This window comes from Rattus rattus, chromosome 1, assembly GCF_011064425.1.
Source record: "Rattus rattus isolate New Zealand chromosome 1, Rrattus_CSIRO_v1, whole genome shotgun sequence".
Classification (NCBI taxonomy): Eukaryota; Metazoa; Chordata; class Mammalia; order Rodentia; family Muridae; genus Rattus; species Rattus rattus.
Window position 1 is genome coordinate 24066225 of NC_046154.1, and position 16741 is coordinate 24082965.

Genomic DNA, 16741 nt, shown 5'->3' on the forward strand with positions numbered 1-16741 from the left:
TTTCCTTATACCGTAGGATCTCAGATTGTCAGGCCTGTGGCAAGTCATTTAATCTGCTGAGCCATCTCATTAGCCTGTCAAACAGCAGTTTTCCAAGTCATGCATTTGGACACCATACATATGCTATAAGGCTAAGGAAAACTTTGAATCTCTGGTGTCCATGCTACAACTAGAGGTGTATGTTACCTTGCTCAGTTTTGTGGTACTGCAGATCCAGGTCAGAAAAGGTGTATGTACTAGAGAAGCACTCCACCATCTGAGGTACATCCCTAGACTTTTGCTTTGTTTTGTTTCTGTCTTGTTTTTTTTTGTTTTTGTTTTTTTTTTTCTTTCTTTTTTTGAGATGTCACTGTAGCCCTGGCTAGCCTGGAAATTGCTGTGCAGAGATCCTTTTGCGTCCACCAGGTGCCGGAATTAAAGGTATATCCTGCCATGACTTCATGACTTCTTCCTTGTGGGTTTTTTGTTACTGTCTGTTGTTTGTCTTTTTGAGACAGGGTCTCATGTATCCCAGGTTAGCCTCGACCTCACTAGAAAGCAAACTTCTGGTCGTCTTATCTCCACTTCTCTAGTGTTGCAGATTACAGGCACACACCACTTCAAGCACAGACTGTTTTGATGGCTTAAAAAAAGATAGTAGGAGAATATTAAAATAAGAGTATGGGGGTTGGGGATTTAGCTCAGTGGTAGAGCACTTGCCTAGCAAGCGAAAGGCCCTGGGTTCGGTCCCCAGCTCCGGAAAAAAAAGAAAAAACAAAAAACAAAAAAAACAACTAAAATAAGAGTATGTTTCATAAGAGGAGAAAACTTTGAACGCACAGTCCAGTTCCTGACCTGCAATGGCCTCAAAGCTGAGCCAAGGTGTTTGAGGCCGTGTTTGGTATTGCATAGCTTGATGGCATGCACAGTGTAGAGTTCATGTTGCATATTCAGAACCAAGGCTGCAGTGAAATCAGGAAATACCGAACAGGTGAGCCAGAAACATGTTGCATTTGTTATGTTTGGTTTTGAATTGATAATTGGCTGTTGTATTCAAGTATCTTTTACTATTCCTCGATTTTTCACAATCTCGGCTTTGCATTGTTTACCCTATCAAGCCGGAGTTTAAGAAGTTGTATGCTGAAGCCGGTCAGTAATGGCACACACCTTTAACCTCTGCTCTAGAGAGGCAGAGGCAGGCTGGTCTCCAAGTTAAAGGACAGCCAGGGGTTACACAGAGAAAAACAAAATGAATAAACATAATGTGTGTTGGGCCTTTAGAGTGACTCAGTAGATAAAGGTGTTTGCTGCCAGGCCCGAGAACCTGAGTGTCCATACATACACACATGCACACTCAAGTACACAGGTCAGGTTGATGGCGGTAATAATCATCGGTTTCTTGTTCATTGTGGTGGGATCTCATCTCAAACCCAGAGCTTGCCAATATAGTTTTGTGAGCCAGCTTGCTCTTGGGATCCCCTATCTCTGCCTTCTGACGCTGGAATTACAGATAAGCTCCCACTCCCACTCAGCGTTTATTGGGGTTCTGGGTGTCTGTGCTCTTGTTCTCGTGCTTATGTGTGAGCATCTTAACTACCCAGCTGTCTTCCCAGCCCCTTAGTCTAAGCCTTTATTTTCTCATCTGGAAAAGGAGGATGGGAATAGTAACTGACTCAGAATTGATATGAATATTAAACATGACACATGATTTATTTACTACAGGGTTTAATAGGAAGTTTTACATACATGTCACATTTTTTATGTGAGTGGACATTTTTTGTAGTGTATTCACTTTTAATTTAGTTACCAATTCTGTTAGGGGCTTTTATCCCCTTCCTGTCTGCATTCAGTTGTATTTCTTTAGCTGTGGAGTTGATTGTTTGTATTGGGTTTTTGTTGTTGTTGTTGTTTTGCATATTTTAGAGTCTATAGCCTTCACTGAGTGCTAAAAATTTTTTTTAAAAGATTTATTCATTTATTATATATAAGTACACTGTAGCTGTCTTCAGACACACCAGAAGAGGGCATCGGATCTCTTTACAGATGGTTGTGAGCCACCATGTGGTTGCTGGGAATTGAACTCAGGACCTCTGGAAGAGTGGTCGGGTGCTCTTAACCACTGAGCCATCTCTCCAGCCCGCTAAAAATCTTTTTTTGTTGTTTTGATTTTTTGAGACAGGGTTCTCTATGTAGTCCTGGCTGTTCTGGAACTTACTATGTAGACCAGGCTGGCCTTGAACTCGTAGAGATCTGCCTGCCTCTGCCTCCTGAGTTCTGCGATTAAAGACGGCACTACTACCACCTGGTCCCAGAAAATTTTTTTTTTTAATATTTTAAAATTTATTATATTTTATGTGGTATGCGTGTTTGTTAGTGTGACTGTGGGCATCCTTGTGCCCTGACATTTGTGTAGAGGTGACAGAATGGCATCAGGCAACAGTCCTTGTTTTTAACTTGTTTGGGACGAGGTCTTTGTTGTTTGTTGCTGCACACACCAGGCTAACTGGCCCACAAGTCACTAGGGGCTCTTTTGTCTCTGCCGTCTCCGTGTATAGGAGCACTGAGAGATGAGCTCCTGTCCTAGACTTTTTCTTGGTTTGGTGTGTTGTTTTTTAGATTTACACACAAGCACACATTTGTGAAATTCCTGAAGAGATCAGAAGAGGGTCTTGGATCCTTTGAAGCTGGAGTTACAGGCAATTGTGAGCTGCCTGACATGGGCCCTGAGAAATGAACTTTGAGCAGTAGGTAGCTGTTGACCCATCTCTTTAGTCCTGATTTGATGTTTTAGGGCAGATTCTCACTGAGTAGTCCAGACTGAAGATCCCCTGGGTAACATCCAAAGAGCTGGGTTTACAGTGTACACTATGTTCAGCCTAAAAAAATTTTATTGATTATCCGATTCTAAGCTTACTAAGAAAAAATCTAGAATAGTTTATGGTTTATTCTTTTTTTTTTTTTTTTTTTTTTCTTTTTTTCGGAGCTGGGGACCGAACCCAGGGCCTTGCGCTTGCTAGGCAAGTGCTCTACCACTGAGCTAAATCCCCAACCCCTATGGTTTATTCTTAATGGGGATACTTTTTAAAAATTTATTCACATATTTATTTTATTTTTAAACTTTGCATTGATTATTTGTGAGTTTCACACCATGCACCCAGTCCTACTCATCTCCCCATCCCCTCGTATCCATCTTCATCCTTGAAACTCCTCCAAATAACACATACAAGCAAACAAACAACAGACCCAAAGCAAAGAAAACATCTCATCGTGGAAGCTGTAGTGTGTCACAGTGTGTCCCACCACGTGTCCCTCTGTCCACATTTTTTTTTTTCTTTTCTTTTTTTTCGGAGCTGGGGACCGAACCCAGGGCCTTGCGCTTGCTAGGCAAGTGCTCTACCACTGAGCTAAATCCCCAACCCCCTCTGTCCACATTTTTACTAGCAAATGTTCATTGCAGTGAGTCATTGGTCTGGTTCAAGATCTCTGGCTTCTGTGACACCATAAATATCGGATCCTCACTGGGACTCCTCCCTGTTATCCTGTTGTTGCCCTGTGTCATGGAGATCCTGCAGCTTTGGATCAGTGGGAGTGGCCCTTTCTCTAAACCCAATCATTCACAGATGATACAGATTTTGGGATGGGCCAACTCAGTGCCCTGGATCTGGGCCTGGCTGGTAGCTGAGCTGGTCAGCCCCCTGGCTCTCCCTTCTCCACACCACCAGGGCGAGTTCTACAGCACTGCTTTGGTTAGGCCATCCAATGTCACCATCAGCAGGAGGCAGGGTCAGCTCTCCCTTTTATGACCCCAGGACCAGTTTTTCCTAACTGTTGCAGATGGTGAGGGGTACGGGGTGGGGTGGGGCATCACTACACACCTATACCACTTCATAACAGATGAATCAGGGAGCGTCTGTCCTTAAGGCTGGCTCATCTACTTCCCCTCAATCCAGCCCAGGTGAGACGCAGGGCCCACTCTCCTGAGTACTACTGCTGTTGATGTACAGGGCCAGCTCTCTGGCTCTCATGACCTCTCCCTGACTGCCTCTGGGGATGAGGGGGTGAGGGAACAGAGAGCATTCCCTCTCCCCACCCAGGCTACCTTGGAGCAGAGGAGTGGCTGGGCCAGCTCTCTTGCACTCTTGGGGCTGGCTTACCTGTGCCCCCTCCACCAGGGCCATCTTTACTATGTTGCCCAGATAAGGTGCAGGATTTGCTCTCCTGAGTACTGCAGCTGTCAGGGGGCAGGGCCAGCTCACCAGCTCTCATCACCCCAGAGCCAGTTCTCCTGACTGCTGTAGGAGGTGAGGTGGGTGGTGAGGTCATCAACCACACCACCTTATACTAAACTAGGGCTGGGGCTGGCTCACCTGCTCCCCTTATCAGGGTCAGCATTACTGTGCTGCTGAAGTGAGGTGAAAAACTTGTTCCCCTGAGTGCTGCAGGCAGCAAGGGGCAGGGTCAACTTACCCAATCTAATGACCCTGGGACCAGCTTTCCTGACTGCCATAGGAAGTAAGGGGCAAAGAGGGGACAGATGTGGCAGATGTGTGACCAGGCCAGCTCTTGCTCACCTGTGCCCCTGCCACCAGGGTCAGCTCTGATTTGCTGTCCAGGCAAGGTACAGGGCCTGTTCTCCTGAGTTGTACAGAGGGAGTAGTAGGGCTAGCCCTCCTGAGTTCATGACCCTGTGACCCATGAGTGGTGGTGGTGGAAAGGGTGAAAGTCACCTCTGTGCCTGAGCGACCTCACAGCCGATGAGTAGCAGGACCCGCTGTCCTGAGTGCTGCTACTAGTGAGAGATGGGGCAAGTTCACCAGAGCATTGCATCCAGTGAGGGGTGGGAACAGTTATACATAGCTGCTGGACATCCACATGGTCCCTGGCTGCTGTCACAAACAAGGACATCCAATAGGGATACTTAAAACCAACCAACCAACCAAACAAAAAAATCCCCTTGAAATACAAAGCAACATGATAACCCAAGCCTCTAAGCCCAGAGATAGAGGCAGGCCAGCTTCTACCACATGTGGATTTCTAGCTAGAGCTGCGTAAGACATGTCTCAGAACAGAACAACATGTCTCAGAACAGAACAACATGGGGACAGGAGCAGAGATTGTTGTGCGTGCCAGTAATCAGCCTCTTGTCTCCCCCTTCAGTGCTCCTCAGTAGTTCTCAACCTGTGGACCACAACCCCTTTTTTGGGGGGGGATTGAATGACTCTTTCACTGGGTATATAACACATATTTTCATTGTGATTCATAATAGTAGCAAAATTATAGTTATGAAGTAACAATAAAATAATCTTATGGTTGGGGATCACCACAACATGAGCGTATTAAAGGGTTACAGGTCATAACATTAAGAAGGTTGAGAACCACTGCTCTGGAGGATGGTTCAGAAGACAGAGACTGAAGGATCACTGCCAGTTTGAAGTTAGCCTGATTTGCATAGACCCCAAAGAAAAAAACAAAACCCTGAAATACAATTAGCATTTGTTTTATATAAACATTATAGTTTTTGAGAGGACTTTGATTGCATACACTAACAAATTCATTGGCTTTTAATATGTTCCACTGTAGATTCTAACCCATAAACATTTGATCACCCTGAAAAGAAAGATTATATGTATTAGCAGTTACTCTCTATTCCCTGCTTGCTCAGCTCTTGTTCTGTTCTGTCTAGCTGTTCTAGACATTTCATATGCCTGAGACCATGCAACATGTGGCTGTTGGTGTTTGGCTTCACTTAGCATGATGTTGTTTAGGTCATGTGTGCAGGTTAGGGGCCATTAATCAGCCTCAGACATTAACTCAGGAGTTAACCGCTCGTTGAGACGGACTTTCAGTGGGACCTGAGGCTCCTTGATGAGGTCTGGGTAGCTGGCCAGTAAGCTACAGGGGTCATTCATTCTGTCCCTACCTCTCCAGTGCGGGATTATAGGCATGTGTCACCATGTCTAGGTTTTTATGTAGGTGCTGGGGATGGAACATAGGTCCTCATTCTTGTACAGTAAGCATTGTATTGTCCTATCAATCCTATTTCATACATATGTGTGGGATGTATATTCATATGTACAACATATTTGTATTCATATATGTTGGTACATGGATACATGAACATGGAAGTTAAAGGTTGATGATAGGTATCTTCCTCTATCAGTCTCTACCTTGTTAAAACTGTTTTATTCTTCTCTCAGATATTACATCCCAACTGCAGTTTTCCCCACCTGCTTCCCCCAAGTCTCTCCCCAGCACCTTCCTTCTCTCCCCGCTCCCAATCCAATGCCTCCCCTCAAACAAGAGCCGGCCTTCCAAGGATATCAACCAAACATGGTGTAACAAGTTATGGTAAGACCAGACACATCAAAGCTGGAGAGGCAACTGAGTAGGAGGAATAGTGTCTCATACATAGACAGAAGAGTCAGGAACAGCCCCCATTCCCTCTTAGGAACCCAACAAGAACACCAAGCTACTCAGCCATAGCATATATGCAGAGGACATAGGTCAGACCCCTATAGGCTCCCTGATCTCTGCGAGCCTTCATGAGTTCTGGACAGTTGATTCTGTGGGCTGTGTTCTTGTGATATCCCTAAACCCTCTGGTTTCTTCTGTCCTTCCTCCCCTTCTTCCAGGAGCTCTAGTTCTCTGGTTTGGCTAGACTGCCTGGCCAGCAAGCCCTTGGGATCCTCATGTCAGTGCTTCCTTAGCACTAGGATTACAGGCATGAGTCAGCTTTTGCATGGGTTCAGAGGATTTGAACTCAGGTGCCTCAGGTGATTGCAGCCAAGCACTTAGCCAGCTAAGCTTTCTAGTTCACTTCATTCCTTTTGTAGCCAAATGATAGCCAGTTTTACAGTTATACCACAGTTATCCATCCTGTCTGTTTAATGGACTTAGTATTGTCTGTACTTTTGGATATATAATTATTTACTGTTTGTAAATAATGTTAAGGACATTCATAGGGATTCTTTGTGCCTTAGCTTTCTCAGTAGTTAGCAGTGGTTTGTTATTACCTAGTCTCTAGAGATGATTATTTAAAATGTACAGGTCAGTATGGACAGCTGTTACATGCAAGTGCTGTACCATATGAAGAACCTGGGCATCTGAATTTTACTGCCTGAGGCATCCCTGGAATTAGTTGTAAATGGATACAGGAGGACCATTGTACAGAAGGAACACTGGGTTCCTAATACCAGTTTTAGGGGTCTCTGGGAGTTCTTTTGCCACTTCGTTCAGAATTTGAAAATAACTTAAGATCTACTGTGGTTTCTGTTTGGTTCTTCTTTTTTTTTTTTTTTTTTTTTTCCCGGGGTGGGGACCGAACCCAGGCCCTTGCCCTTCCTAGGCTTGGTTCTTTTTTAAAGAATAACAAAATAAAATTGTTATTTTGTACCCAGTATTAGGATTGGGGAGCCAAGAGGGACAATTAAAAGTCCAAAGTCAGCCTGAACTACATAGTAAGACCCTTTGTCCAAAAAAAAGGAAAGAAAAGGGCAAAAGAAGAGACCAATGAAGGTGGATTTGGTGCTGACAGGAAGCATCACTAATGCGTGGGTGATTATGCTGTGTCATCAACTCACTGGCCATCAGTTGAATGGCTAGCTATAAATTGATTATAAGTAGCTATAAGTTGAAGATTTTGTTGTTGTTATTTTTAAGGGGTTTTGGCCTTTATTTTTATGGATGTTTTGCCTGCATGCATGTCTGCACACAATATGCATGCAGTGCCCAAAGAGTCTAGAAGAGGATGTCAAATCATCTGACACTGGAGTTAAAACTGGTTGTTTTGAGGTACTATGTGGGTACTGGGATCCAACCTAGGTCCCTAAAAGAGCAACCAGTGCTCTTACCCACTGACCCATCATCTCTCCAGCTGGTTTGTTTGGGAGGCTCACTGTGTGACTCAGGCTAACCTGGCTTTTCAGTCTTCCTGTTTCTGCTGCCTGGGTGCTAAGTTGATACTTTATTGAAAGAAGAGTGGTTTTAGAGTGTGGTTCCATTATGTTAGTACACAAAGTGAGTTGACCCCTTGGGTGTTGTTGCTAAGATAGCGCCGTAGAGATCAGTAAAGTACATTAATTAGTACCATAACCACCTTTTTTCCCTTTCAAAATTGAATTTCACCTCTAAGAATTATATCCTGTGAATTGTCTCAAATTATTTTGGGCACTCATAAATTCAGAGTTTCTGAATTCCTGTTGTCCCCCCCCACCCATTTTTGTTTATTTTCCTAAGGACATCTCAAACAGTGGCATTAAAAACAACAGATCATTGTATACTTAGGGCTGGTTTGTTTGTAGACTTGAGTCTACCATATTAGTGCAAATCTAAACAAATCTAAACAGTGCACCTCTTGACACGATCTTACAAAAGACAATTAGAAAAATAACTAAATTAGTTAACATATTCTTACTGTAATCTTAGACTTTGCTTAATGGTAACATTAAATTACATTGTTTGAACATAAGAACTTAGCCACAACGTCATACATAGCTGGTGTAAATACACCTTAATGAGGTCTTGAGAGGCCCGTACCCATAGCCTGCATGTGTACAGTGCTTTTCCTATGTGTAGCTGTCTCGAGCTTCACTTAGTGCAACGTAGCCAGAGTGAAGGGCCTTGTAAAGGAGAAAGTCCACTCACTGCTGGCTACAATGCTGTCTCCTTGTTAGCACTGACAGTTGACTTCATCTTCCTCTCTTTGCATCCCTCCTTCCTTTGGTTTTTCTGGGATAGGGTCTCATGTAGCCCAGAATTGTGTGTGTGTGTGTGTGTGTGTGTGTGTGTGTGTGTGTGTGTGTGTGTGTGTGTTTCCAGACAGGGGATTCCTGGCTATCTTGAGCTCGCTCTATAGACCAGTTGGCCTCAAACTCAAAGAGATCCCCTTGCTTCTGCCCCCTGAATACTGTGGTTAAAGACAAGAGCCTAGAACAGTCTTAACCTGTGTCTCCCAAATTGCAGCATCCAGGCAGGCACGGTATAAGAGGAGCTGAAAAGTCTACATCTTATTCTGAAGGCAAACAAGAGAAGACTGGCTTCCAGGGAGCGAGGGTGAGGGTCTTAAAGCCCCTGGCCACAGTGACACATTTCCTCCAATGAGATCACACCTACTCCAACAAGGCCCCACCTCATAATAGTGCCACTCCCTGAACCAGGCGTATACAAACCATCCCAGCTACCTTATCTTCCACACGTGCAGTATGGCACACATAACACATCAGAATGATAATCATAGTATGAATAATTTGTAAATTTAAACATTCTTTCTTTGGTCTGCTGTCTCTGCAGTCAGGAATTAGAGGGACGAAGATAACAAGTTCAGAGTTATTTTTAGTTACCTGGTGAGGTTGAGGCCAACCTGGCATAAGTGAAACTGTTTTACGCCCGACGCCCAGGTTTTACTTATCAGTGCTTTGAAAACTGCCTGGGAACTGGGGAGCTGGCTGCAGAATCATGAGGAACTGGATTCGGAATCCAGTGGGCTCAGCAGTATGCATCTGTAACCCCAGTACATCGGCGGAAAGGGGTAGTATGGTAGGCCAGTCCAGCTGAGTCAGTGTACTTCTCTTTAGTAAGAGACACTACCTCAGAAACTGTGGTAGAAAACACTAGATAACTACCTCTGGCCAACACAGATTGGACGAGGTGACTAGCATGTAAAGGCCCTTGTCTCATGCCCAACATCCCAGGTGTGATCCTCAGTCTGCACGTGGCAGACATACAGAACTGATGCTGAAAGTTTGTCTCTTGCTTCCACAGGTGCACTGTTGTGCACACATACGATAAATGTTAGTATTTATTTATTTATTTATTTATTTATTTGGTTTTTTTGAGACAAGGTTTCTTCTCTGTGTAGCCCTGATTGTTCTGGAATTCATTCTGTAGACTAGGCTTGCCCAAACTCTGAGGTTCACCTGCCTCTGCTTCCTGTATGCTAGGATCAAAGGCGTGAGCCACTCCCACCTAGCCAATTCTTTTTTAAAATTGAATTCTATGTATATGTTGTGGTGTGTGCATGTGAGATGAGTGCAGGTGCCCGTGAAGTCCAGAAGAGGGCATTGGATCTCCTGGAGCTGGAGGTACAGGTGCTACGATCTGCCTGACATGGGTGCCTAAAACTGAACTCAGGTCTTCTGCAAGAATAGGACACTGACTTAACCACTGAGCCCCTTTGGTTTATTTTTTGAGATATGATCTTGTTATGTATTTCCCAGGTTATGTATTTCTTGAGCTTTTTGTAGTATCCAACAGTTTTTCTATCTCAGCCTCTTGAGTAGTTGGGACTACATGTATCACCATGTCCCATATTTGCTTTTTTTTGTTTTGTTTTGTTTTTGTTGGTGGTGGTTTTTTTGGTTTTTGAGACAAGATCTCTGTAGCCTTGGTGGTCCTGGAACTCTCTATACACCAGACTGGCCTCGAACTCACAGAGATGCCTCTACCTCTGCCTCCTCATGCTGGGATTAAAGATGTTTATGTATAGGTGCTTTGTCTAGTTTTTTGTGTGCCATATGTGTGCCTATTGCCTGCCACCATCGACCAGAAAGAGAGTGTTGAATTCCTAAAGTTACAGGTAGTTGTGAGCCACCAGGGACTGCTGGGAACAAACGTGTCCTCTAGAACAGTGCGCTAAGCAGGCGCTCCAGCAGTGTAAAACATGAGTATGCTATTGTAAGGTAGTTATTTGTTCTCTTGCTTGTTGTATACTAATAAAATAGCCTAAAAATCTTCAAAATGATTGTATCTTTTCATATGCTAATAAGTGTTTGTTGGCTGATAGCCCCTAGGTAGTTTTTACAGTTCTTTTTGGGGGTCAGGGGTCGGGTGGGGACTATTGACCAGGGTTATTCTGCCTGCCTGTCAGAATTCTACTCTTTTTGATGGCAGTAGAGCTTAGTGGGGAGCAGTCTCAGTGAGCAAATCTTTACAGGTCTTTATGAACATCCTCAGTAACCCTAAACTATTAGAAGGAAAGCCCTACTTTTCTTAGCTTCCTCCAGTCCCTAGGGAATGTGGTGAGCATGCTGCTTATACCTTCCAGTCACACTGGGGCAGCACTCCTTTAGCTAAAGTCCACTTTTGTGTGACTTATATTTCCCAACCAGGACTATTTGTAAATCCTTTTAACATCAGTTTGTCATCTCTAGCTTCTCCATCACTAGCAAACTCAAGGGACTGTGTTCTCTTTGAAGCTCTGCAGCCCTTATTTGCCATTGGTCTATGCATCTCTTTACCTGTGTCCCTCGTAATAGCCTCTGGTTCTCTCGTTTTCTGTTTTTGTGTTGTTTGAGGCAGCCTCATTGTGTTGCACAGATTCTCGGTAATTTTGCCTTAGCTTCCAAATGTAAGATTATAGGTATGCAGTACCACACCTGGCTGTAATATCTTTATAATGAGACCATAATTTATTTTTCTAAAGACGGTATATAGTTCTGGCTGACCTGGAATTCATTATGTAAATTAGGCTGGCCCTGAATTTGTAGTAATTCTCCTGCCTCTGCCTCTTTTTTGTTTTTTGTCTTTTAAAGATTTATTTATTTATTGTATATGAGCACACTGTTACTGTCTTCAGACACACCAGAAGAGGGCACAGATCCCATTACAGATGGTTGTGAGCCACCATGTGGTTGCTGGGATTTGATCTCAAGACCTCTAAAAAGAGCAGTCAATGCTCTTAACCACTGAGCCATCTCTCCAGCCCTTGCCTCTGCCTCTTGAGTGCAGGAATTATAGATGCATTCCATCACACCTGATCTGAACTAGTAAGTAAATGTAAAGATCCTTGAGTTCTGTAAACCTTCTAGCAAATAAACTCTGGGAGAGTCATGTGACTGTTGACATGTAGCTAGTCCGTAAGAAAGAAGCATGGGTACAAGCTGGGAATTAGGATAGCATTGGGACACCAACACACACACATACACACACACACACACACACACACACACACACACACACACACACACACAGATGCCATCAAGATTATGGTGGGTTTGTTTTGTTTTAGTTCCATCTAATGGGAACAGAGTTACAAATAATTTTTACAAAGGAGCTGAAAAATTCTGACTGGTTACTCTTTCATTCTGCAGTTGTCTCAGGTAACCGATGGCCATGCAAGAAAAATACCCAAGTGACAGGTCTCCTCACACTGCTTCACCCGGTGAGTAGTCAGTTTGACTTCTTCTATTTGCATATGTGTGTGTGTGTGTATGTGTGCACGCAAATATGCTGTCTTGTGCGTGTGGAATCCAGAGGTTAACGTCTATGTCTATGAGACCTAGTTCTTAGTGACATCAGCGTGAAACACTGTGTTTTACTCATGTGCTACTCCACAAAGATTGGAATTCTTGGATGCCTGCCATCTCTTGTACTAAGAGCTGGGCATTTATCTCTAGCTTGGATTTACAAGTTTCGAAAGCCCAGTAGATACACACTCTAGCTATATGAAGTTTGTGTATGCTAAACACACAAATATAGCAAGAGGGATTTAGTTAAGGAAGCTAATCTCAGATCAGAATAGTAAAATAACTTGATGTTTTTGAGATATTTGTCAAGAAATGACATTTTTAATTCAATTTTAACTAGACAAGTGCTTTTTTTTTCTTCTTCTTCTTTTTTTTTTTTTTTTTTTTTTTTTCGAGCTGGGGACCAAACCCAGGGCCTTGCGCTTGCTAGGCAAGCGCTCTACCACTGAGCTAAATCCCCAACCCCAGACAAGTGCTTTTAAACTTCAGAGTCTCAGTACCTGGCTCATGGTAGACCCTGGTACATTTTTGTGCTGTCTTCTTGAGTTTGATATCTCTTCATTTCTTTTCTTTCCTTTCCTTCTTTCCTTCCTTCCTTCCTTTTCTTTCTTTCCCTCCCTTCTTCTTTCCTTCCTTTTTATTTGTGTGCGTGTGTGTGCAGGTGCCATGGAAGTCAGATAGGAACTCTCAAGAGTTGTTTTCTCCTGCCACCTTGTGGGAGCTGGGCACCAAACTCACGTTGTCAGGGTTTGCCCAAGTGTTTCTTTCTACCCCTGAGCCTTTTTGTTGGCCAGCTTGCTTCTCACACACAGCAGGCATCATGAATAAGCATCTGGATAACTTCAGGATTCCTTCAGTAAACTGAATATTTGCCATGAGCAATGCACTATCTTATAGGTAAATTATAATTTTAATATTGTGCAAGATAGCCATTCCTGACAGAGTTTCCTGCCTTTTTCTGTTGTCTTGAGTAGCATATCTTTCAGATGAATAATGGACTTTACAACAACACAAGCACACGCACACAAAGGGCGTTTTGTTGTTGGTATGGTAGGATGATGAGGTCCTGAGGTCCTGACTGACCAGGCGTTCACTCTATGGAGCAGTGTGATCTTAGATTTGGGCAATCACTCTGTGCCACCACACCTTGACATAAAGATGCTGCTGGTGACTTTAAGCTTAAGACTGGGTCTCATATGTACCCCAGGCTGGTCTGACACTCCATTCAGAACCAAGGATGACCCTGAAATCCTGATCCTTCTGCCTCCACCTTCCAAGTGCTGGGATTATAAGTGTCTGGCACAGCTTTGCGCCAATGAGGTTTATCCAAGGCATGATTATTGCTAATTATTACTATTAAGTGTCTGGCACTACACCTAGCTACAAAAATGTAATATAAGTAACTCAAATGGCACAAACTCACAGAGTACACATTACAATACGTCAGATAAACTGAATGGTGGTATAATTTTAATCCCAGCACTTTGGAGGCAAAGGCAGATGAATCTGAGTTCAAGACCAGCCTGGTTTACAGAGCTAGTTCCAAGCCAGCCAAGCATACACAGAGAAACCTGACCTATAAAACTATATATAAATAAATACTTGGAGTGTATATAGAGCAGGCATATTTTTTTCAAATCGAGTATAACTCAAATAGTAGGAGTCCTTAGAGAAAGGCGCCTTTAGGAGAAACCAAGGATATGCACTGTGCGTAAGAGGAGGTGAGAGAAAAATGGTGACCATGCAGATGCTCTAGGCTTGACAGAACAAGGTGATTTGTGGCGAGAGAGCATTTGCCTGCTTCTAGGTCAAATAGTCTGTAGAGCCATATTTTCCAATTTCAACTTAAACTTTGGGACCTAAGTTGTACAGAGGATAAGTAGCTGCTGGTGCGTTTATTTATGTGGATCTTCAGATACAACCTAGGAAATTCACAGTGGTTTAAAAAATTAACTGTAAGCTGTTCATAATAGTGCATCCCACTTGCAGCTCTTAGGAGACAGGGGGATTGCAGGTTCAAGGTCACCTCTGGGCTATGTGTACATCCTGAACTCACCTCAAAAGAAAAATAATATGTTTGGTTTATTTTCTTTTGGTGTTGCTAAACTTTGAATCCTGAGCTTTGCAGATGCAAGCTGTTCCACTGAGCTACAAAGAGAGAAAATCATGAACAAATAAGTGAATGATTTTAAACAAGCCAGTAGTGGTCAGACACACCTGTAACACATGTAGCCAGTAGTGGTCAGACACACCTGTAACACCTGTAGCCAGCAGTGGTTAGACACATCTGTAACACCTGTAGCCAGCAGTGGTTAGACACATCTGTAACACCTGTAGCCAGCAGTGGTTAGACACATCTGTAACATCTGTAGCACCAAACTGGGGGTCAAGGCAGGAGAATCAAGAGTTTGAAGGCATAGGTGACATTATCTTAAAAACAAAAATAGTTTGGATTGAAGTCTTTCTAGAATTTGCTTTATTTTTTGCTTGCTTGTTTGTTTGTTTTGTAGATAAGAACTTTCCATGAGTCCAGGCTGGACTCAAAACTGGGAACAACTTCGTGACTTGGATTCCCAAATGCTAAGATTTTAAAGACTTTTTAAAATTAAGTATATGATGTGGGTATATGCACATGAGTACAAGTGTCAAGCCAGGCCAGGCGAGGATGACGGACCCCCTAGAGCTGAAGTCACAGGTAGTTCTGAGCCCCCCAAGTAGGTGCTGGGAACTGAACCTAGATACTCATCCAGACAGTGTGTGCTCTTAACCACTGAGCATTCTCTTTGACGTGTTAATTTTTAGAAAATCCTAATCTAACTTGCCTAACAGTACATTCCAACAGCTTTGAAGTCGGGTTCTGTTAGTCTTTTTTTTTTTTTTTCTTACCTGTTCAGAAACCGGATTTTTAAAAAATTTTTTTTCATTTAAAATTTTTAAAGATTTTATGTGTTTAAGTGTTCTGCCTGCATGTATGTCTGTGTCAAGTGCATGCCGGTACCCTGAGAGGCCAGAAGAACTGGAGTTAGAGATGATTGTGTACGTAGGTGCTGGGAATCCAGTCTGGGTCCCCTGGAAAGCAGGCTCTTCAGTGCTCTTCAGTGCTGAGCCATTTCCCCAGCCCCACATGGTTCTTTGTATTGTCCTCACTGTAACACTGGCTAGACGGGAACTTGCTATGTAGCCCTTGAACTTAATGAGATGCCTATCTCTATGATCAGACTAGATGCACCACCACACTGACCCACCTTAACCTTTTTGGATTAACTTTCAAGATGTATCTGATTGACCTGTTGTTGGTACCCTGGTTCAGACTGGCAGTAGTTTTCAGCAAAGAACTGAAATGCCTGTTGTATGTGTGGCCTTGGGACATATGGGATAATTCACACATCACTGTGATTGAATGAGGGTTGCTACTGATAATTAGTTGGTAGAGACCAGGGATATTAAATCATTCTATGATGTGTAGACTGCATAGGCTATACATTGAAGGATATTTTAGGTCAGAATAACCTCATCCGTTGAGAACCCATGCAAAGTATGCAGTTATTAGACCTGGGCATGTATTCCATCGCTCTCTTTCTGTAGACTAGATAAAGTATGGTGGCTTCAAGTTCTCAGTGTGTGTGTGTGTGTGTGTGTGTGTGTGTGTGTGTGTGTGTGTGTGTGTGTGTGTGTGTGGTGAGGGCAGGACTCTGTTGCCAAACCAAAAAAGGAAAAAAGAAGAAAAAAAACAAATTCCTAAAGATGACTTCTTTTTAAAGATTTATTTATTTCATGTATGAGTACACTGTAGCTGTCTTCAGACACACCAGGAGAGGGCACCAGATCTCATTACAGATGGTTGTGAGCCACCATGTGGTTGCTGGGAATTGAACTCAGGACCTCTGGAAGAGCAGTCATCTGCTAATGGCTGAGTCATCTCTCCAGCCCCCAAGATGACTTGTTTTTAAGACAGGGTCTCCCTATGTAGCCTTGACTGGCCTGGAAATAGCCATATAAATGTGGCTGTCCTTGTCCTTCTACCTTCCAAGAACAGGATTATGGGTATGTGGTGGCACTATACCAGGCTTCTTGATAGATCCTACTTGTCTTTTAATATTTTCAGGTTTCATGTTATTTTCATTAAGAATCAGCTACCTGAGCTGAGCCCAGTGACTCACACTCTAATCCCAGTGCCCAGGAGACTGACATAGTGGGTTGCCATGAGTTTGACACCAGCCAGTGTGATAACCATATCTCAAGAAAACAGAACATGCCTTTAATCCCAGAGTTCTAGAAGCAGAGACAGGCTCCGTAAGTTTGAGACCAGCCTAGTTGGCATACATGGCAAGTGTCAGGCTAGCCCAGGTTAGCCCAGGCTTTATTGTAAGACCATGCCTCAAAAACCAGAAGAAACTACAACAATAGAGAAATAAAACTAAGCAACAAAAGTAAGTCAAGTAGCTCATGGTAGCTGAAATGCCGCTGAGAGTAAGAAAGGTGTGGCCTGCTGCTGTTTTGCAGGGTTACTTGTGTGCTGT

General features: G+C 43.3%; 1 protein-coding gene across 1 annotated transcript in view; it reads left to right on the forward strand.

Moving 5' to 3' along the window:
* The window catches only part of Cep85 (centrosomal protein 85), a 48270-nt gene that overhangs the window by 3684 nt on the left and 27845 nt on the right, over nt 1-16741 (forward strand). The window contains exon 2 of the mRNA XM_032896498.1: nt 12066-12136. Coding sequence (XP_032752389.1) covers nt 12082-12136 — 55 coding nt within the window. The 5' untranslated portion in view covers nt 12066-12081. The remainder of the gene's footprint in view (nt 1-12065; nt 12137-16741) is intronic.